General features: G+C 38.3%; 4 protein-coding genes and 1 non-coding gene across 7 annotated transcripts; 3 read left to right on the forward strand and 2 right to left on the reverse strand.

The window, feature by feature from the left end:
- LOC109724834 (tubulin beta chain-like) lies at positions 6,461-9,603 on the forward strand. Its single transcript, XM_020253768.1, has 3 exons — positions 6,461-7,047; positions 8,114-8,383; positions 8,687-9,603. Exons 1-3 carry the CDS (start codon positions 6,654-6,656, stop codon positions 9,358-9,360), a joined length of 1,338 nt encoding a protein of 445 aa, XP_020109357.1. The 5' UTR covers positions 6,461-6,653; the 3' UTR covers positions 9,361-9,603.
- On the forward strand, positions 10,321-10,392 carry TRNAD-GUC. Its single transcript has one exon. It is a non-coding gene; the product is annotated as a tRNA-Asp (tRNA).
- On the forward strand, positions 13,856-15,948 carry LOC109725288 (berberine bridge enzyme-like 26). Its single transcript, XM_020254429.1, has one exon. The coding sequence runs from the start codon at positions 14,136-14,138 to the stop codon at positions 15,750-15,752; it is 1,617 nt and encodes a 538-aa protein (XP_020110018.1). The 5' UTR covers positions 13,856-14,135; the 3' UTR covers positions 15,753-15,948.
- Positions 16,008-17,174, reverse strand: LOC109724811 (pentatricopeptide repeat-containing protein At4g14820-like). The gene has a single exon (XM_020253737.1). The coding sequence runs from the start codon at positions 17,172-17,174 to the stop codon at positions 16,008-16,010; it is 1,167 nt and encodes a 388-aa protein (XP_020109326.1).
- On the reverse strand, positions 18,392-21,672 carry LOC109724744 (patellin-4). 3 transcript variants are annotated; one of them, XR_002220085.1, is made up of 6 exons: positions 20,738-21,672; positions 20,133-20,648; positions 19,779-19,903; positions 19,541-19,685; positions 18,870-19,212; positions 18,392-18,535 (listed from the first exon to the last, which is right to left on the reverse strand). XR_002220085.1 is itself a non-coding variant. In XM_020253669.1 (5 exons), exons 1-5 carry the CDS (start codon positions 21,242-21,244, stop codon positions 18,952-18,954), a joined length of 1,554 nt encoding a protein of 517 aa, XP_020109258.1. In that variant the 5' UTR covers positions 21,245-21,672; the 3' UTR covers positions 18,726-18,951. The 3 variants fall into 3 exon arrangements, 2 of the variants coding, with proteins under 2 accessions (XP_020109258.1, XP_020109259.1); XM_020253669.1 differs by lacking the exon at positions 18,392-18,535 and having other exon boundaries at positions 18,726-19,212; XM_020253670.1 differs by lacking the exon at positions 18,392-18,535 and having other exon boundaries at positions 18,726-19,212; positions 20,133-20,645; positions 20,738-21,671.

The following is a 21,775-nucleotide window of genomic DNA, read 5'->3' on the forward strand; positions in this document are numbered from 1 at the left end:
TTTTTTTTGAGAGAGAGAGAGAAATATAGCATGCTATCTTTTTTGTTTATTTTTTTAGAAATAAACTTAGTTGGAAATATGAAACAACTAGGTTTCGAATTTGGGATCTCGGGTATCAATTATCAAGCCATTTGTCACTTGTGGTAAGGATGGTTGGTGGTCGGTTATATTTTCACTCAAAGCAAGTATTGTTCGATTTTGATTTGCCTATATTACTGTTATCTTCTAAACATGTAGATCAACCTACTCGAATTTGATCTAACACGGCTTAGTGCATGCCACCCTTGAAACAATATATTTACATCGTATTTATATATATTCAAAATGTTATAAGTAAATTTAATGATTCTACTGGTGATCATTATTGGTTTGAATCTTTAAATTTAACTATTTGTATTAAATTCAGCAGAATCTCCAACTCAACAAACTGTGATAACTTAAAACAAGAATAATAAAAACTTGAGAGATATTAAAAAAAAAAAATTACATAAGACCATTTGAATTTTAACTCCCAAAAAAAAAAAAAAGAGAGAAAGAAAACTAATGAATGATATGTTTGTGGGATCCAAAAGAGATACAATTGTACAATTGTTGAGGTGCCTTAGAGTGAAATCCAAGTATATATACCAAACTCCCAAAAACACTCCAACAGCAGAAAAAAGGACATCTCATCAACCCTCATCATAAAACCCTCTATATATTATGCAACACAATTGCACACATCAAAACAGCAAGACCATGTGAGGGGTTCACTTTTGAGAAAGAGGGGAAAAGGGCTAAAAAGAAGAGGGTTGTCACATACCTAAGAAGGCATGTGAAGAAGAATAACTGCTTCTGACAAACTCTGTGATTTTGTCCGTAAGCTTTTAAACTACATATAGAGAGAGTGAGAGTATGGTTACTTTATTTTTATAAATATAATTTTTTTTATACGTATAAATTTTCGACTGTTGGATAAAGAAATATGCGGTTTTATTAAATAATATGATCTAACGAATAAAAATTATCAAAGATATAGATGTAACGGTCAAAAACTTATGCTTACAAAAGAATCTATACTTATAAGAGTATAGTAGTCGGACTCATATATATATAGTCTGACTAGAATGCTTCTAATAGCACCAAGCACTTGTGCTATTAAATTTTTCACCGTTAGATTTATCACGTTGACCATTTTCACCCGTTAGACCATATTATTCAACCAACTACACATTCAATCCTAGAGGACTACTATCAATCTAACCGCACATCCTTTTATCCATATAAAATTAGGCTATTATACTATTAATAGTACTAAGCGTTTGGTACGATAGGTTGTCGGCTCTTGGATGAAGAGATATGCAGTTAAGATGATAGTGATTTTCTAGGATTGAGTGGGTGGTTGGTTTAATAATATGATCTACCTGGTGGAAATGGTTAAAGAAATAGATCTAATGGCGAAAACTCGATAGCATAAAGTGCTTGGTACTATTCATAGTATAGCAGCCGAACTATATATATATATATATATATATATATATAAAGAGAGAGAGAGAGAGAGAGAGAGAGAGAGAGTTGAGCTAGAATATTCCCAAAAGCATTAAGGGGTGGTGTTTTTGAGTTTTTAGCCCTTGGATGGAGAGATGTAGGGTTGTGATGATGGTGGTAGGTGGAATACCCTTTGATCTAAAGGATATTAGTAATCAAGGAGTAGATCTAAGGGTTAAAAACTTAGAAGCACCAAGGGGTTGGTGCTTCAACAAATATTCTAGCTCAATTCTATATATATAGAGAGAGAGAGTTGAGCTAGAATACCCTCAAAAGCACCAAGGGGTTGGTGTTTTTGAGTTTTTAACCTTTGGATGGAGAGAATGTAAGGTTGAAATGATGGTGGTAGATGATGGTAGGTGAAATAGTATTTGATCCAAAGGTTATTAGTAATTAAGGAATAGATTCAATGGCTAAAAACTCAAAAACCACGGAGTTGGTACTTTTGAGAATATTCTAGCTCAATTATATATATATATATATATATATATATATATATATATATGGACTGCTATGCTCTCAGGAACACGGAGGCCTCTGTGCTCCTGAGCCGTTTTCGATAATGGAATTTCCGAATCGACGATCGGCTCCGTTAGACTTGATCTAGCGTATTTGAAGTTTCTAGAAAATAATTTTTACGATTTTTCGATCTCATATATCTAGCAATCGAAAGAATTCAAAATCAATAATTTTTAACGGCTGAAAATAAAAATTCTATAAAAAGTGATGACATAGCACTAAAACTTTCGATCAGAAATATTGATCTTGTTGTAGATAGTATAAAAAATTGTATCAAAATTTTATCTTATTTGAATACTTCTACACCGTTAAATTTGAAAACGGTAGACATCAACCTTTAAAAATTATTAATTTTGAATTCTTTCGATTGCTACGTAAATGATATCAAAAAATCACAAAAATTATTTTCTAGAAACTTCAAATACGTTAAATCATGTCTAAAGGAGCAGATCGTCGATTCGAAAATTTCATCATCAAAAACGGCTCAGGAGCACAGAAGCCTCCGTGCTCCTGAGAGCACAGTAGTCTTGCTCTCTCTCTCTCTCTCTCTCTCTCTCTCTCTCTATATATATATATATATATATGTATGNCGCGGGCACTCGCGGGTATGGGTCGAGATTGCCAGGTCTAATTACAATATATATATATATATATATATATAGAGAGAGAGAGAGAGAGAGAGAGAGAGTAGGGCTAGAATACTTGTAAAAGTATCATGGGGGTGATACTTGTGTGTTTTTAGCCCTTGGATGGAGAGATGTGAGGTTGAGATGATGGTGGTAGGTGGTGGTAGGTGGAATAGTGTTTAATCCAAGGGCTATTAATAATCAAAAAGTAGATCCAATGGCTTAAAATCTAATAGCACCATGATGGTGATACTTGTAAAAGTATCATAGCTCAACTCTATATATATATTACTTGTTAGACATTATCTACTATGTGGATGTTGAATGAGCCAATCAAGTACAGCCATGTGGCATTCAATGATAGAAGAAATGGTCATTTTCTGATCACATATTTAAACTCTTTGATGAGACAGACCCAGATTTTCTACAATCTTATAATTAGTGTCCAAAAATCTCTAATAAATCAATCGATCTCATCGTTAATTGAAAATAATAAAAAAAGATTTAGTCGTCAGATCTTTTTTTTTTGGCCGAATAATGAGTGGCCGCCATTTGATTAACCTAGTCTTATATTTTTAGATGAATGGAGAGATCAGTAACGTGTGAGAATTTCTTATACACCGGAAAATATAGAAAATTTAATATAAGATAAAACTTAATAATCAAATAATTATTTTGGATATTTCCTAAAATAAGAGTGATATATATGTAGTGTCTACCCTAATAAAACCTTGTCCGGGGGACCACAAAAATAAGTACAGTTATGGGCTTTTCGAAATGCAAATATTTCGAGTAGGTGGTGGTTCAAAATCATAATTGGGTTGTTCTAGCCTTTTTGTTCATAACTTAATTTTCTATCATTATCCCTGATCATAAAAACCCTTTTAACTTTTTGGTAGCTGCAATTAAGTAATGCCCTCTCTTTGCTTTGTGATTGGTTCCTCCTTAAAATTTCATGTAAATTCTTTATGTCTATATTTACAGTTATCCTAGTTTCAAGCAATTTAAGTTTAAGTTACATTTTGATTAAAGAGTCGATTATGCTCGCCTATCTGCAAATCTATTCTACGTGATGTGATTAATAGTGTTGATATATCAAGCACGGCACGAAAAAATTAACCACTGACGACTCAAACTCTAGCATTTTCGAGTGTCACTGCAGTTCCAAACTAAGTCGAAAAGTGGAGTGCTTCAATATTTGTTTACTGCAAGAAGAGTTTATTATGCAACTTATGCATGAATAATAATTTAGCACCATGTCCACATCCAAAACAAAGATGGGGCATCATAATAATAATAATAATAATAATAATAATACAGTTGTTTAATGGAATATATATTGAGACGTTTCGATATCCTAATTAAGATGACGACAAGTTGTGGTCGTTAAGAAGTGTATTTTTGAGAACGTAGTGCAACCTACAAATGTTATCGCTTGGATAAAGATTTGTCTCTCGGTTAGAAACTAAGTATTAATAATTACAATAATAATAATAATAATAAAGCATTAGCCAATTCTAATTAAAATATTATTAGTGTTTTCTTGAACAGTTATTTTCCAATAGCCTGAAATAACAAAATTCAAATATATTATTACATTTTATTTGCCGACATGACAATATGGGCATTCCAAGATCTATAAATTATATGTGTGTTTCTTAAAACTCAAAACCAAATGAGGACCGTGACTAAGGCTTCGTTTGAGATTTGTAGGGGGAATGCGTAATGCACCATGAGAAAATACAGTAAAAAAGTATTTTATTTTTTTTCATATACGATATTAAGTTTTGTACATCACAAATAGTTGATTAAAATATATTTTATACTATTCCATCAAAAAATGCGTAAACATATCCTTATATGATTTCCCTGTAACTCCATTTTGCTTATTAGTATTAAATGCGCCTCACTATCAAAGTCATGTGTCAATATTTATCGAGGAAAGAACAATTTTTATCTACATATATGCATCTGTAAAACTGTGCAACGGACTTTTACATGGCGCCCATCTTGTTTCGTAACCAGATAGAGTAGTCACGAAGACGATCAACATAAAAAAAATAATTTAATTTCATACAGATTTCTACAAATATGGTGAATTCTAAATATATCCATATAAAGTTCAACTTTCATATGTTTTTTCTCTAAAAATTCTAATATTTTTAAATATGTCCATATAGTTAAAATCCGTTAGAAAATTTTAATTAACCATATGTTAAATACTTAATTTTAATTAGTTTATGAGATAACTTAATATTTTTGTCCCTCTTATATTATACTGTTGTGGCTTTTAGAGAGGCATATTTGTGATGGAAAAATTATCATGTTACTTAAAATATAAATAGTTATATAATGGTAACAAATTAGAGAGACATATTTAAAAATACTAAAATTTTTACAGAAACAACGTATGAAAATTAAACTTTATAGAAATGTATTTGTAATTCACTATATTTACAGGAATATGTATGCATTTAACCTTAAAAAAGAAACTCTAAATTGATCGACGGATATATTTTGAAATATGAGACAAAATCAAATATTTGAAAAGCATAAATAGCGAATACAAACGAAGATGCATAAGAAAATGATACGAGAATCATCGGATCATATTTAATTTGTTTTGAGATTTGCATAATATATATATATATATATATATATATATATATATATATATATATATATATATATATATATCCTAACATAATATCTCATTTATAAATAAATAAATAAATAAATAGCCTACTAGTGGCGAAACCTTACTAAAAAAATGCCCTAGTTCACATGCATGGAAAAAGCACGTTTGACTCCCTTACTAATCTAGATCAATGCTAGGAGATCCTATTGGATATAATATTAAAAAAATATAAATATAAGTGTGTTATATTTAATTGATTGCTCCAACAAAAAAAAATAATCATAAAATTAGGTGTCCTTTTTGAAATTTTGGCACCAACGTTACATTTCCGCGCTTTGAGATTTTTGAAAACAAGTGCGTTGTGAGTTGTAACCACCTGTCGTATTCTACCCAAAAAATACGACAAAAATACAGCTTTCAATTACACCCATATACGGTAGCAACGCGCCACCAAAGCCCATCGCCCCCCTCCCTGCGAACCCGTCGCATAGAAATTTCTTATACGACCGTATTTTCCGCCGTCCGATTTTCTACCCTTGTCATCACTGAGCCGTTCATCTTGCTCGTCCAAAAGGGAGAATTGTTTGGAGACCCTTTAGCTATAGAAAATTTAAAACTAGGTTTTTCATTTTTGTTCTTTTTTTTTTGGTTTGACTGATTTTTGGAAATTATTCTTAGAAATTTTTAAAATTATTAGTTGGCAAAACGACGGTTCTGTTAGCTAATAATATTTGAATTTCATAGAAGAATCACGGTCAAATTTGACAAAAAATTGGAATTTACAAATGAAAATAAATCGAAGTTAAAAAATAGATTTGTACTAAGCACGATTTTTAATTTTTTGATTACAAGAGTGTTAGTTAAAAACAGGCAAGGGGCCTATTTCAAATTTGCTTATATGTTAGAGGTCTCCGTACATTTTCACCTCGTTCAAAAATCGCCCCCGCATAAGAACGCCCGTGCGACACGAGAGTACACGGTATTTTTCCAACCTGTAACGATCATTTGGGTACGGTCACCTTCCTTAAAACGACGTATCATAAATCAAAGCAACATTATCGCTTCATCGCTTTACTAATCATATGGGCGGTGAGTGAAGTGCGGTGACCACACCGCCCAACCCTAGTATAAAAGGGGCCTCCGAAACCTCCGCTCACCTCCGCTTTACCGGCCTCCATTTCCTCCTCTCCGCTCCTTCACTCTCTCTCCTTCTCCTACCTCTATTTCCCCTCTCCGCACAAACCCTGACCCTAGCCCTAACGCTAGCGCCAACACCACCGTCGCCACCTCCTCCCCGGAACCCTAACCCTAACGCTAGGTGCTTCTACGGAGAGGCGGAGAAGATGAGGGAGATACTCCACATCCAGGGGGGGCAATGCGGGAACCAGATCGGGGCCAAGTTTTGGGAGGTGATCTGCGACGAGCACGGGATCGACCACACGGGAAAGTACAGCGGCGACTCCGAGCTCCAGCTGGAGCGGATCAACGTCTACTACAACGAGGCGAGCTGCGGCCGCTACGTCCCCCGCGCCGTGCTCATGGATCTCGAGCCCGGGACCATGGACTCGGTGCGGTCGGGGCCCTTTGGGCAGATCTTTCGCCCCGATAACTTCGTCTTTGGGCAATCTGGGGCCGGGAACAACTGGGCCAAGGGGCACTACACCGAGGGCGCTGAGCTCATCGACGCCGTGCTCGACGTGGTGCGCAAGGAGGCCGAGAACTGCGATTGCTTGCAAGGTACTCGATCCCCGCTGTAGATCTAAGAATCTCTGTTTAAATCCTTCTTAAATCTTCGTAGATCTGTTTATTCCGCTTAAGTTATAGAATTAATTTTGATGTTTTATTGTTGTGGGTAAAAATGGGGCTAGTGTTTGTTTTCGCATGCGACTTTTGGTCGGATCTGGTTGTTTTTGAAACTATTAGTACGGATTAAGGCTTGATTCGTGAGTTTTCTTACTAGAAAAATGCAGAGAATGCAGCAATTTTGTTAAAATTCTTTTCTGGGGTAATCCGAAATTTTTTTTTCCGGATCTGCGTGGAAGTAGTCCACGTTAGTTAGTTTTTTTCTTCCTTTCTTTTTTTTTGGGGTAAAAGTGTTGTGCATTATGTTAGGTTGGAATATCTCCTCTTGTCAATTTTCTTTTGTAAGTAGTTTGTTTTATGTTTTTGCTTTTTATTCTTGGTACATTCGAGTATTTGTAGGTGTTGTATGTTTCGGGGAGTTCTCACATCAGGATTTGTGATTTCGGGTGAATGGTGCACAATTTATATATTCTTTACATTGTACTGTCCAATTAGTCTTATGAACTACTCTTGTTTGCCGATTTCAGAGTCAACATTTGTTAATAATTTAAAAAATGCTATTCTTCAGATCTATCTGTTTTAGTTGATCTTTTCCTCTTTCTTAAATGCGATGTAAAGTAAATGTGAAGTTTCTACTGGGACAAGAGTTTGCGTTTGCTCTCGGGTTTTCTGAATCTGGTGGAATTTTGAATATGCCATTACAGAGAAGTAAGATCTGTGCTTCTATTTTAGTGTGATGTAGGAACCTCCACATTTCTGATTTGTTGTGGCTTGGCACCATCTCTCATCTCCTGCTAATTAACCTGCTTAATATTGTTTTTTCATGATAGAACTTCTGCAATGCTATTTGTGATTGTTTTCTTTTCTTTTAAAACTACCTGGAGTTTGAGTGGAGAGTACTTGATTGTATATACTTGATTTTTTGCTTTCAACTTGTTTACACCATTACCACCACTTAATAAATTGTGTCACTCATTTCTTGTATTGTTCTCTTCTACAGGATTCCAGGTATGCCACTCTTTGGGAGGAGGCACTGGTTCCGGCATGGGCACGCTTCTCATCTCTAAGATCAGAGAAGAGTACCCGGATCGCATGATGCTGACGTTCTCTGTCTTCCCCTCGCCGAAGGTCTCGGACACTGTTGTGGAACCTTACAATGCTACCCTCTCTGTTCATCAGCTTGTTGAGAATGCTGACGAGTGTATGGTCCTCGACAATGAAGCTCTTTATGACATTTGCTTCCGTACTCTGAAGCTCGCTACTCCTACTTGTAAGTTGAACTATGTTTCTTTAGCTCAATCTCCTTTTGATTCTGTAAATCCTGCTTGAACGACTTTTTGTATGAATTTAGCGGCTCACAATCTAAAGCTTAGAAATTTAGCCATCATTATGTTTTAGTTCCAATAGATTAGAGTTGTAAAACAGTTGTTGGAGTTTTAAAGTAGCATGGTAGAATTTTGATTGTATCATGCCTATCGAGTGATACCATTTTTGCTATCGTTCATTAGCTTGCTTGTTGTTCTTATGATGTTTATGTTAACCTTTTCCCTTTCTTCTTTCTTTATGTCTTCAGTTGGCGATCTCAACCACCTAATCTCGGCCACAATGAGCGGAGTCACCTGCTGCCTTCGCTTCCCGGGGCAGCTCAACTCTGACCTGCGCAAGCTGGCAGTCAACCTCATCCCCTTCCCCCGTCTCCACTTCTTCATGGTCGGCTTTGCCCCCCTCACCTCCCGTGGCTCCCAGCAGTACCGTGCCCTCACCGTCCCGGAGCTCACCCAGCAGATGTGGGACTCCAAGAACATGATGTGCGCCGCCGACCCCCGCCACGGCCGCTACCTCACCGCCTCCGCCATGTTCCGCGGCAAGATGTCCACCAAAGAGGTCGACGAGCAGATGATCAACGTCCAAAACAAGAACTCTTCCTACTTCGTTGAGTGGATCCCGAACAACGTGAAATCAAGCGTGTGCGATATCCCTCCAAAGGGGTTGAAGATGGCGTCGACTTTCATTGGGAACTCGACTTCGATCCAGGAGATGTTCCGGAGGGTGAGCGAGCAGTTCACGGCCATGTTTAGGAGGAAGGCTTTCCTTCACTGGTACACCGGGGAGGGGATGGACGAGATGGAGTTCACCGAGGCAGAGAGCAACATGAACGACCTGGTCGCTGAGTACCAGCAGTATCAGGACGCTACGGCGGACGAGGAAGAGTACGAGGAGGAAGAGGAGGAGGAGGTCGCCGCTTGAGTGCTCCTTACTACACTTCTGATGTTAAGACATGCTTTCTATGTCTCTGTACTGGTTTTTTACGACTCTTGAATGTGTTGCTTGTGATGATGCTGTGCTTTTGAACCTAAACCTCTGCAAGGGTGTTTGTGTTTCTTCTTGTTGGTTTGGTTGTAACCCTCCTTCGGTATGCGTGTGAGTTTATGACTTGTTCTTGATGGACAATTTCCAATTGAATCGTACCTTCGGGGATTCTAAAGTTAAGATGCTAACTCTCTAAACATCATTTCTAATTCTGTTATATGAAAGTGGCGGATAATATTACCTAAACGCACTCATTTGGATTTCGTGAGTGCTCTAAAGCATCAAAATGGTTGTATTTGAAAAACACATTTTCAAACTAGTTGTTCTGAACGTAGAATCAAAACAAACTATAAGAAGAATGCGTGAGTTTGCCAAGAAAGATCGCTATATTGAACTGTTTTTTTTTTTTTTTTTCTGTACTGAACAGTTTATATCTGATGTACATTGGCACTAACCTTCTGGGTAAATAATGCGAACTTTATCTGATGGATCCGGTCCGGTGGCAGGCAAGGCCAGGCTGTTACTGGAAAAGGCTGTAACAAAGTACCAAAGTTTTCTTATGTGAGTCTTACTTTTAAAAGAGTAATCAAGAGTTCGCTATCATAAATAAATGAATCTATTTGTCAATATTAATAACAACGTTGTCCACAGTAGTATTCTGAGGTCTCTCTGATTTATTTATAAAATATGTAAATTTTGATAAATTAAAAAAAAAATGATAAAATGTCTAACATGACGTACCATATCCTTGCTTCAAGTTAGCTAACCTCGTTGGTAGGTGAATTGCGTTATCTTCCAAAATCAGAGATGCTAACCTTTCAAGGGTAAATATTAAAAGGCTCATACTCAAAACAAATATATAGAAATTAAGAATAAGTTTTAATTTGAAGAACAAAGGTCGTTGTAGTATAGTGGTGAGTATCCTCGCCTGTCACGCGAGAGACCCGGGTTCGATCCCCGGCAACGGCGAACCATTCTTTTTTAGGAAAAGGTTGCTAACTAACATATGTTTACTTCAATTTTCAACATTTATTTGTTTTTATTTTAAATTGTTAACTTATAAATGCTTTTATAATTTTAATTTGCTATATTTTTATACAAGTTTATTAGGTTTTATTTTATAGTTTGCTTAAATATTTATTTATTTACCGTCGTTGTAGTATAGTGGTGAGTAGGGCTGGCAAACGAGCGAGCCGGCTCGCGTTCGACTCGTGCTCGGCTCGATATTCGGCTCGCTCGAGCTCGACTCGAAATTAAATGAGCCGAGTTTGAATAAAATAAAAGGCTCGAAATTCATTTCAAGCCGAGCTTGAGTATTACTCGGCTCGTTCGAATTAGGCTCGAAAAGCTCGAAAAACTCGAATATATATATATATATATATATATATATAGGGTTTAGGTATTTATAAATATAAAATATTTATAAATATAATGTATTTTAATTATATATAGGTTTTAATTTAATTTGGGCTATTATTGTTGGCCCATAAAATAAACCCAACAAGTACAACCGTGCAATTGAGCCCAACTCTAAATTTACATAACACACTCTCTCTTTCAGATTTTCACTGTTGCACATAATCCTAAAACATGATAACATTCAAATTCCCAAATTCCTAATTTTTTTCTCCCCTCTCTCTCTCTCTCTCTCTCTCTTTCTCAACCATCATCCAGTCAGGCAGTCATCTTTGCTCACATTTCTTGCAATTATTTTGTATTTTGAACTATTGGACATGTTGCATCAAATTATAAGTAATGTTCTATAAAAATTAAACTATTGATTATATAATGTCGAGAATTTCAATCGGCTCGTTTAGAGCTCGAGCTCGGCTCGACTCGAAATTAGGCTCGCTCGAGCTCGGCTCGAATTAATTTCAAGCCGAGCTTGAGCCTAGATTTAGGCTCGAAATTAATTTCAAGCCGAATTTGAGCTGACATAAGCTCGCTCGAGCTCGGCTCGTTTCCACCCCTAGTGGTGAGTATCCTCGCCTCTCAGGCGAGAGATCTGGGTTTGATCCCTTGCAACGACCAATACAAATATAGTTAATTGTAAATATAAATATTTTTTTACAAAGTTTAATATTTATATGTTATTTATGTAAAAGTTCTAATATTTTCAACCTTTTTATAAAAGTATTTTATTAAATACATTTACAAATCTTTTAATTTTTTTTTTTAAAATAGTATGCTATTATTTATTATTTATGTATTTTCCAATCCTCTGGATGTTGATAACTGACCTTAACTGTTTGCTTGGTTTTTTTGTACTTGGTTTTGGGTTTGCCACTTACTTTTGTCTTTTTTTCTTTTTTTTTCTTTTTTTTTTTTCTATCAATGTTTTTAGCTACAAATTCAAACAGATGTCCTATAAATTTATCATTAATTAAATGAAATTCGATTCAAAATAGTACTGTTTAAAAAAGCACTACAGCTTTGCCATCAAAATATATAACACTCCAATAGTTCTCTATTATCACAAAAATTAAAATAATAAAAATAACTCTGCATTTAAATCTAGAACTCCCAGGTCTACTTTCCAGGGAACAAAAGGGGAAAAAAAAAAAAAATCAACTTTTTGATTCATATCCATAGGTGGGAAGCATTTGAAATACTTTGCAGTGTTGTTTAAATTTAGGATCTTTATAACACTCTCAACTCTTGAGCATATTCCATATATATTCTCTGTGATACCATACAATGAATAGTTTTTAATATCTGCCGTAGGACGGCTAAAGAAAAAAAAAAATACCGACCGTCCCGAACGCAAGTGGCAAAGAGCTGACGATTGGTATATGAGGTTTCAAGTTCGCATTCGAATTGATTCACATTTCTAGCAAAATTTCTTTCTAAATGAAATAAACGAAACAGATACCATGCTACCTATCTCTCAAAAAAAAGAAAATGTAAAAATTTTAATCCTAATAAACTATGAAAATTAAGATTAGTGAATCTATTCAACTAAAAGAACTTTACTCTTTAGGAACAGAGTGGTCAATATGGCTTATCAAAATTAGTTATGTAAAACCGAATGTTTCTAGCGCAAATGGCAAAGGACTTGATGATTGGTATCCGAGGTTCTAAGTTCGAATCCTAGTTGATTCACATTTTTAGTTAAGTTTATTTCTAAATGAAATAAACGAAGCGGGTAGCATGTTATCTATTTAAAAACGAAAAAAGTTATGTAATATTCAGCCTCCCGAAAATATCCGAGTATGTCACATCCTAAAAATTTCCTAGAGATATGATTTGTGGGTGGCAAATAATGTGCACCAAGCATAGCACATAGTAATGGTAAGCCCTTTCATCCTAGTTGTTGTAATGGTAAGCCCTTTCATCCTAGTTGTTGTCTAATGCCCACAAGGACTTTTGAACCAAGAACACAGAGATTCCACTTTGTTGACTATTCTTCTCCTCTTTGGAATAGTAAGAGATTATGAGATGATATTAGAGTAACCAAAAATTTAAGTTCTCATTAGCCGCCGGTCGTATCTATTGTACCGTATTCTTCTTCTATTTGGAATAAAGAGAGATCACACGACGATATTGGGCTTATCAAGGATTTAAGTGTGTGCATTAGCAAGGACGGAGTATCTATTGTGCTATATCGGGCCAACAAAATATCGGTACGATATAGTTTCCGTATCGATGACACAACTCAATATCCTCTTTTCTTTAAATTAATAAGCAATTTTTAAAATTAAGTTCAAAAAATTTGATAAAGATGCATAACAAGCAATTAAAATATTTTATTGGTAAAAAAATAAATATTTCATATTATTATATATCGACATACATGTAACTTTGTGATTAGCACATATCAGCACAACTCGGTACGCATCGTACTGTACAGTGTCAGCAAGTTTTCGGTACGATTTCGTGCCACGACACTTAAATCCTTGGGCCTAACCCTGGAAGCAAAACCCAAATTGTCTAATTTTGTAAAACTTTAAACATAAGGGGGAAAAAAATCCTTACATCTCGCTTAGTTTTAGTGCCATTTTTCTATTTGTAAAATAAAAATTCTGTATAAAATAATATAAAAAGTGACGGTAGATTACTCGCGATACTTGCATCAATACATTTTGTTTGGCAGCAAAAATAAAAATTTGGAAGCTATTTTTCTTTTGCACGCAATTTTTATTAGTCAAGTAGTCATCTATCAACATACTGCTGTGTATTACAAGCTACCTAAGAACACATCATATTCTTCATCCATTTAAACGCCAAGAAGGAAAAGTCCAACTAAACTTTTTGAATGAACAACATCAAAGTTTCTGGAAAGAGGTTAACAACATGATGCAAATGTGGGGGCAAAACCTCAATTTTCAAGTCCAAAGATTTTGATGGTAACAAATGAGTTTGAATTCAAAGTTGGAAGCTGGAATAGTGATGAGAGTTCAATGTGGATAATTGAATATGACAAAGACGAGTGAGGGGACTGAAATGCAAAACTAAAACTCTTCTGTTTTGTAGCTATGAAGGACAAATGGACTTTGGAAACTCCAATGCATTTATCCAAATTATCCCTCCCATTGACTGATTAAAGGTCAAAAACAGCCGAATGCGAGATGCTTATCTATCAGGGACTGAAAAGATCAAACAGCATGCATGCTCAAAGCTTCACCTATCAAAGATATCTATTTAAACCCAAGCCCATTTTCATCTCAAGACACTGAGAAATAGAGAAAGAGAAGAAGAAGACGAAGGTGAATATGGGAGCATCTTTCTCACCTTACTTCTTTGCTCTTGTATCAATTCTCTTCTTCTCAACTTCTTCAAATGCCGCTTCATCGATGTCCAAAGAAAGCCACGAATCATTCTTCCGATGCCTTCTCCATAACTCAATCCCCCACAACTCCATTCCCGACAATCACCTCTACACCAAAAACACCCCCTCCTACTCCGCCCTCCTCCAATCCTCTATCCAAAACCAAAGGTTCAACGAGACGACCACTCCGAAGCCGTTCGCCATCGTCTCTCCTACGCTCGATACCCATGTTCAAGACACCGTCAAATGCTCTCGGTCGAATGGTGTCGAGCTCAGGGTTCGAAGTGGCGGCCACGACTACGAGGCCCTCTCCTACGTAGCTTATGGCGTTCCTTTCGTCGTTTTAGACATTCACAACCTTAGTGCTATCGAAATCAATACCACTCATAACACTGCGTGGGTGCAAGCAGGCGCGACGGTTGGGGAGCTGTACTATCGAATTGCCGAGAAGAACGCGACCGCAGCGTTCCCCGCCGGCCTTTGCCTGACCGTGGGGGTCGGGGGTCACTTCAGTGGCGGCGGGCTCGGGACCCTAATGAGAAAGTACGGTCTCTCAGCTGATAATGTTATCGATGCTCGATTAGTAAATGCCAATGGAGAGATCCTCGACAGGGAGTCGATGGGCGAGGACTTGTTTTGGGCTATTAGAGGGGGTGGAGCAGCAAGCTTTGGGGTCATCCTAGCATACAAGATCAGGTTGGTCTATGTTCCCGCCACAGTCACGGTATTCGAGAAGTCCAAGAAATTGAGTGACGGAGCACCGACGAAGCTTATTATGAAGTGGCAAGAAATCGCTTATAGGTTGGATGAGAGGCTTTTCATAAGATCACTCCATTCAATTGTCTCCGATAAGAATGGTAATAGAACAGTAAATGTTTCACTCCAATCTTTGTTCCTTGGTGAGAAAGAGGAGCTACTGAACATATTAAACGAGAGCTTCCCTGAACTGGATTTAAAGGCAGAGGATTGCCAAGAGATGAGTTGGGTGGAGTCCACCTTGTTTTTTGCCGGCTACACCAATGGAGAACCCCTGACTATTCTCCTTGACAGAGCACATCAAAACACCACCTACAAGGCTAAGTCCGACTTCTTGACAAAGCCCATCCCTGAATCGGGGTGGGAAAGGATTTGGACGGAGTTGATCAACAGCGGCGAAGTCATGGTCATGATTGTGGATCCTTACGGTGGAAAGATGGCTGAGATTCCGGAGTCTGAGACTCCGTTCCCTCATAGGAAGGGAAGTTTGTACAACATTCAGCATATGGATTTTTGGGCTGGGAACGGACCCGAGGGGGATAAGAAGCACTTGGATTGGATGAAGAGGTTCTATAAGTTTATGACTCCTTATGTTTCAAAGAACCCCAGGGCTGCTTATTTGAATTATAGGGATCTTGATTTGGGCAGAAACAATATTGGGTACACAAGTTATCATAAGGCTAAGGTTTGGGGAAGGAAATACTACAAGAGAAACTTTAAGAGGTTGGCACTAGTGAAGGCTAAGGTTGATCCTGAGAATTTCTTCAAGAATGAGCAAAGCATCCCACCCCTATTCCAATATTGATAGGAGCACCAGAAGCAAAGGAGATTAATTACCTATCCAGCAACTTTCCTTTCTGTCTATTTCACAAAGTCATATGGTGTTATATAGGCTTTGAATTAGAGTCTCATAAACTTATTTTAAAATGTATACTGCATATTACTCCTGAGCAAATTTGCTCCGTTTACTTTTGTATGTTTATACGCATTTAATTTCGTAATGTTTTCTGCTTACTGCCAACAAGAAGAAGTAGAAATACGTACTTGATCATCAGTCGAATCAACCAACAGCTTCAACATTACTTATTCCAGCTTCTTTTTTAATGTCCGATCTCCGTAAAATGTTTCTCATATCTTCAACATCATCCCATCTTTTAGCAAAAGCATGGAAATTTGATAACAAAACAAAAACTCCATGGCTCTTAGTGTCCATCTTGATCAACTCCTTCGCCACTTTCTCCCCAAGGTCAATATCACCATAGCTAATGCAAGCCCCAAGCAAAGTCTTATAAGGTATAACTCTATCTTGAATTGGTATTTCCTTTATTATCTCCACTGCCTCATATAACAAACCGGCTCTACTTAGAAGATCAACCATACAACCCAAGTGCTCAATCTTCGGCTGAATCTTATAAGCCCTAACCATTTGATCGAACCAATAGCGGCCTTCGCCAACAAGACCCGCATGGCTACAGGCCATTAGAACAGCAACAAAGGTAGCGTCATTAGGTTCTACACCTTCCTTTCTCATTTGGGTAAAAAGCCTCAAAGCCTCGTGTCCGTGAGCATTTACCGAAAACCCGGAAATTAGAGCAGTCCATGTATACACATCTTTGATTTCCATCTTGGAGAATGTTAATGCTGCGTCCATCAAACTACCACATTTGGCATACATGTGAATAAGAGCCGTACCCAAGAACAAGTCTTCTTTTATGCCCTGTTGCCGAATGAACCGATGAATGGACCGGCCAAGCTGTAAATCCGTCAACTGAGCGCATGCCGACATCAAGCTATTCATCGTGACCTCGTCGGGTTTAACCATCTCATCTTCCATTTGCTTAAAGAGTTCTAAAGCCTCTTTTATCCGCGAGGCCTTGACATACCCATTGATGACCGAATTCCATGCAACAAGATCTCTCGAATGCATTTCATCAAATATAGCACGCGCATTATCGAATAATCCCAACTTTAAGTACCCATTGATCAAAATAGTGTGCGACGCTGCATCTCTAACTTTCATCCGGCTAAACAATCGAAACGCCGCAACCACATCACCTCTTCGAGCATAACTATTCATAACTGCGTTTCCTATCTTACCAGCCAACAAAAACCCATTTTTCAGCAGAAAAGCATGAATTACTCTCCCATGCTCCAACCCCGCCTGCCCGTGCCCAGACAAAATAGTCGCGAGCGTAATATCATCGACCGCAACATCATTCCGCACCATTTCCTTAAACAACACAAACAGTACATTGCATAAATGAGGAGAACACACATAAGCCTTTAGAACAGAGTTCCAAGAGGCCAAATCTCTCTGCGGCATTTCATCAAACACCTTACGCGCATCAACGACTCGGACCAACTCGCCATACAAGTTGATCAGAGAGTTCTCAACAAAGATATCATGGGCTAACCCTAGCTTGATTATGCAGCAATGGGTCTCTCTCCCTTTGGACAAAGAGGGTAATTTGGTGCAAGCTTTGAGGAGGGCGGGAAAGGTGAGGTGGTCTGGGACGAGAGATCTGGACCGTCGGATTTGGTTGTATAGATGAATGGCTTGGATTGGTTTACAGCTCCTGGTGTAGGCTCGTATGAATGAGTTCAAGATTAGGGTTGTTGAGGAGGATTTGAGGAGTCCACTTGTGGTGGCTTGAGCAAGGATTTGGTTTAGCAGTGTGGTGTTGTTTTTGGTGGTTGAGTTCTTTAGGAGTGTGAGTATGTGTGATGTTGTATCATACTCAAAAAGCATTACTGGGTTATTTTTGCCTCTTTTTTTAGTACTATTTCTAAGGATCTGAGCTAGTAGTAGTTTAGGGTTTGGTTGAGATGGTTAAAGCTGGCTACAACCATGAATCCATTCCGATCCGACCCGCGTTGACTTAATCACTTGAAGTGTCAAAGCAATTTACGCAAACAGTTCCACATTAGATGATGTGAGGAGAATGATTTTGAAATGTAAAACTATGATGCACTTACAGTTTCATATACTGCTCTCTCCTGTAATACAAGTTGGTCACTGTACACTTTTCACCTACAATCCTCGATAAACAAGTTAAAAGAACAAATCGAGAACACTTATTTACCAAATTCAAAAGATAGACAATAAACAATAAACACAAAAACTATATCGAATATTTCTATATTAGACCCAATAATAGCTCATACAAGGATTCACATTCAAACAAAATAAGCCACAAAGAATCCAGCAAAAAGAATGACAATAAATGAATTTGTACTTCTCACTCCTGCCCAACCTAAAAGAATGATGTGAGGAGAATGATTTTGAAATGTAAAACTATGATGCACTTACAGTTTCATATACTGCTCTCTCCTGTAATACAAGTTGGTCACTGTACACTTTTCACCTACAATCCTCGATAAACAAGTTAAAAGAACAAATCGAGAACACTTATTTACCAAATTCAAAAGATAGACAATAAACAATAAACACAAAAACTATATCGAATATTTCTATATTAGACCCAATAATAGCTCATACAAGGATTCACATTCAAACAAAATAAGCCACAAAGAATCCAGCAAAAAGAATGACAATAAATGAATTTGTACTTCTCACTCCTGCCCAACCTAAAAGAATGATGTGAGGAGAATGATTTTGAAATGTAAAACTATGATGCACTTACAGTTTCATATACTGCTCTCTCCTGTAATACAAGTTGGTCACTGTACACTTTTCACCTACAATCCTCGATAAACAAGTTAAAAGAACAAATCGAGAACACTTATTTACCAAATTCAAAAGATAGACAATAAACAATAAACACAAAAACTATATCGAATATTTCTATATTAGACCCAATAATAGCTCATACAAGGATTCACATTCAAACAAAATAAGCCACAAAGAATCCAGCAAAAAGAATGACAATAAATGAATTTGTACTTCTCACTCCTGCCCAACCTAAAAGAATAATTCTAATCCCCCCTCTCCCTCTCCCCTCACAAACTTAAGCAAAACAAGCATAGCATAGAACTATGAACACTCAACACTCTTTTGGCGAATTCTTCGCCTTGTATCTGTACAAGACCTTCTTCTTCTTGAATGTGTTGTTCTCGATCGTCAGGACGACTTTCCCGGGCTCGTAGTTTTTAAACGAGTTTCGGACCGCCTCCTCTTGCGGGCCCATCTTCTTCTCCTTCTTAACAATGATAGTGTATGATCCCTCATCAGTTGGAACGAATTCCTCTTTGTAGTTCACCTCCCATCCCAGCACAATCAAATCCCAAATAACTGTAGTTCCAGCCTGTTTAAATGTTGAAAAAATAAGGATTAAGGAGGGAAAGGAGATTGGTACACTAATAAAGAGATTCGCAGGTATAATTGCCGACACAAAAAAAGTTCTTTAAGAAACATTTCCTAACACAACTAACTTCACCCCACAAATAGGATGACTCTCCAACTTAAGACAGAGTATTTATGTAATGAAATTCACAAGATGCATGAAAATTCAGATTCGGCAGGGGCGTATATATAAGCAAAAGTAGATATAATTTTGCAGGGATGAAGTCGTAACAAAGCTAGTTAGAACCGCATAAAATTAGTAGAAGCTCACACGCTTAAGAGAATGATACCTCAGGAGCAGGAATCTCAATATTTTCAGTTGAATTAGCTTTGATTATTAGCTCAGTAACCCCACCATCTTCTACCGAAAATTCAGCGTCATTTTCACGCTTCAGGCCCCCGTATTTGATTGGAATAGCTTCAGCTGGGATGTATCTAGAGGAGAGAAAACATGCATTAAGATTCTGCATAAATACTTGTTTCTTGTATGTACATGAGTACGCCGGCGAATAACGGAAAGGGGCTTACTTAAGAAGAGTTTCAGTGACCTTCGCTGGACGCGCAAAGACGAACTTGCTCTTGGTTCTTTGGGTCAAGAAAGGAGAGAGAATAGCGCTGAACGCGTAGTACCAGAAGGGAACATTGATGAAGATCTACATGGCAGAAAAAGAATAATTTAGAATAATTTTGTCACATCTATTCGGCTACACTTTATAATTTGAGTAAAAACCCTGGTATATCGCATCCTTTGAAAAGATTAAAGCTTCAATATGAAAATTTCACGGCACATAACACCTCTTTGTTTTGGATCACCAACAACTAGATTTGCTCTGTAAAATGACATGGAAGAGAAATTGGAACTCTGCAATGAAATTTACTCACAGTCCTCGCGACAAATTCCGGGTAGTTATCCTGAAGCAGCTGCACAACCTGCTTCATCGTAGCCCTCAATTCCTTCTTCGACGGCCCAGGCGAGTTCTTCAAGTCCATGATCTGAAGAATCGACGTGACACCGCCAGGCCTAAGATCGAGCTCCTCGATCCCCTTCTCCATCACCCGAACCCTCCACCTTACGAAATTCCCCCTCCCTTCTTCCGTCCCGAACGCCTTCTGATAGAGCTCGCCGTCCTCGAACACGCCCGGCACGTTGTAACACACCGGGTGGCCCTCGCGATCCACGCCGTCCATGTAGCACGCCGCGTCGAGATCGCTCCCTAGCCCTTCCTCGTCGAGGATCGAATCGATGTTCGAGTCCTTCCTCCATTGGAGCGTTTTCTCGAGCATCTCGAAGGCGTCCTTCACTTTGAAATCGCGCGCGCGGAGGAACTTTAGGAGGATCACGTCGGTTCTCTCCGAGCCTTTGCTCGGTAACAGAGGGACTCCCCAGAGTGATACCTGCTGAATTTAACATATTCAATTCGTTCATTCTCTATCAGCTTAAACTTTTAGCTTTTATGCTTTTATAAAAAGCGATTGTTTCGCAATACCTCGACGGCCTTCTCCTCAGAGACTGCTTCTGCGGGCTTCTCTTCTTTGCGCTCCGGCTCGGCTTCAGCTTCTTCGGATTCCGGCTTTTTAGCCGCGGCGGCTTCGTGGATCGTCTCGGAGTTCTCCTCCTCTTTCTCAACCGAATCGGGCTTTTCCGCCTCTTCGGCTTCGGCTTTGGCTTTTTCCTCCTCTGCTTTCTCCTCGGGCTTCTCTTGCTCCGTTTCCTTCCGGAAGAGCTTGTTCTCAGCAATGGCCTCTTCGACCTTCGCTCGGAGCTCCGTTAACGCCTTCCTCTCGCTCTCCTTCAGATCGGAGAGGAAGTTGCTCTCCTCCTTGAAGGAAGCGCTTTTCGCCACAGCAGGAACCGCGGAGTACTCCTCTTCCTGCTGCTCCTGCTCCTGCTCCTGCTCCTGCTGCTTCTGCTTCTCCGCAACCTCCTCCGCCTTGGGGGAAGCGTCGACGGATTCCGCCATCTGAGCCCCGTCGGATTTCACTTCAACGGCCATGATCGATCGAGACGGAACGGATCAGAGAGGAGAGCAAAGGGAATAGTTTGGGCTCTCTCTCTCCTCCTCCCTACTACTATTTTTTTTTTGGGGTTCTTGTGTAGTGAAAGGGAGGAGAAGGGGAGTATTTAGAGAGAGGGGGAAAGGGGGTTTGCAACGGCTACATTTTTGGAGTGGGTGGGGCCCATTCGACAGTGACCAGTGAAATCGCGCCACGTAAGGGGGTTGTACCGTTGGAGGGCTCGTGTATTGCGTGGGGAGAGAATCATTCACAACTGGGCCTCCCCCCCACCTGCTCTTTGTGTTGCCTCTTTTTTTTTCCGCTTTGGTACCTTCAACGGCTAGTTTTTACACACACCTCCGCTTTTTTTACCCTCCTTTTCCCTCTTTCCTAGCTTTTTAGACCCCTTTTTTTCGCCCAATTATGCGTCATCATTTCAATTGTTTCTAAGGTTTTTTTTTTTTTAGTTTTTCCACAAATGGCATTTATTAAGATAACAAAAAAATCTTATCAATTTACGAAGCAATTTT

This window comes from Ananas comosus, linkage group 19 (assembly GCF_001540865.1).
Source record: "Ananas comosus cultivar F153 linkage group 19, ASM154086v1, whole genome shotgun sequence".
Lineage (NCBI taxonomy): Eukaryota > Viridiplantae > Streptophyta > Magnoliopsida > Poales > Bromeliaceae > Ananas > Ananas comosus.

Excerpts from the sequence above, each read along its gene's own strand:
- LOC109724834 (XM_020253768.1), top strand. The coding sequence starts at position 6,654 with ATGAGGGAGATACTCCACATCCAGGGGGGGCAATGCGGGAACCAGATC. Across the intron at positions 7,048-8,113 it reads GAACTGCGATTGCTTGCAAG|GATTCCAGGTATGCCACTCT; the intron begins GTACTCGATCCC and ends TCTCTTCTACAG. Across the intron at positions 8,384-8,686 it reads GAAGCTCGCTACTCCTACTT|TTGGCGATCTCAACCACCTA; the intron begins GTAAGTTGAACT and ends TTATGTCTTCAG.
- LOC109725288 (XM_020254429.1), top strand. The coding sequence starts at position 14,136 with ATGGGAGCATCTTTCTCACCTTACTTCTTTGCTCTTGTATCAATTCTC.
- LOC109724811 (XM_020253737.1), bottom strand. The coding sequence starts at position 17,174 with ATGGTGCGGAATGATGTTGCGGTCGATGATATTACGCTCGCGACTATT.
- LOC109724744 (XM_020253669.1), bottom strand. The coding sequence starts at position 21,244 with ATGGCCGTTGAAGTGAAATCCGACGGGGCTCAGATGGCGGAATCCGTC. Across the intron at positions 19,904-20,132 it reads CGGAATTTGTCGCGAGGACT|ATCTTCATCAATGTTCCCTT; the intron begins GTGAGTAAATTT and ends TCTGCCATGTAG. Across the intron at positions 19,686-19,778 it reads GTCACTGAAACTCTTCTTAA|ATACATCCCAGCTGAAGCTA; the intron begins GTAAGCCCCTTT and ends TCTCTCCTCTAG.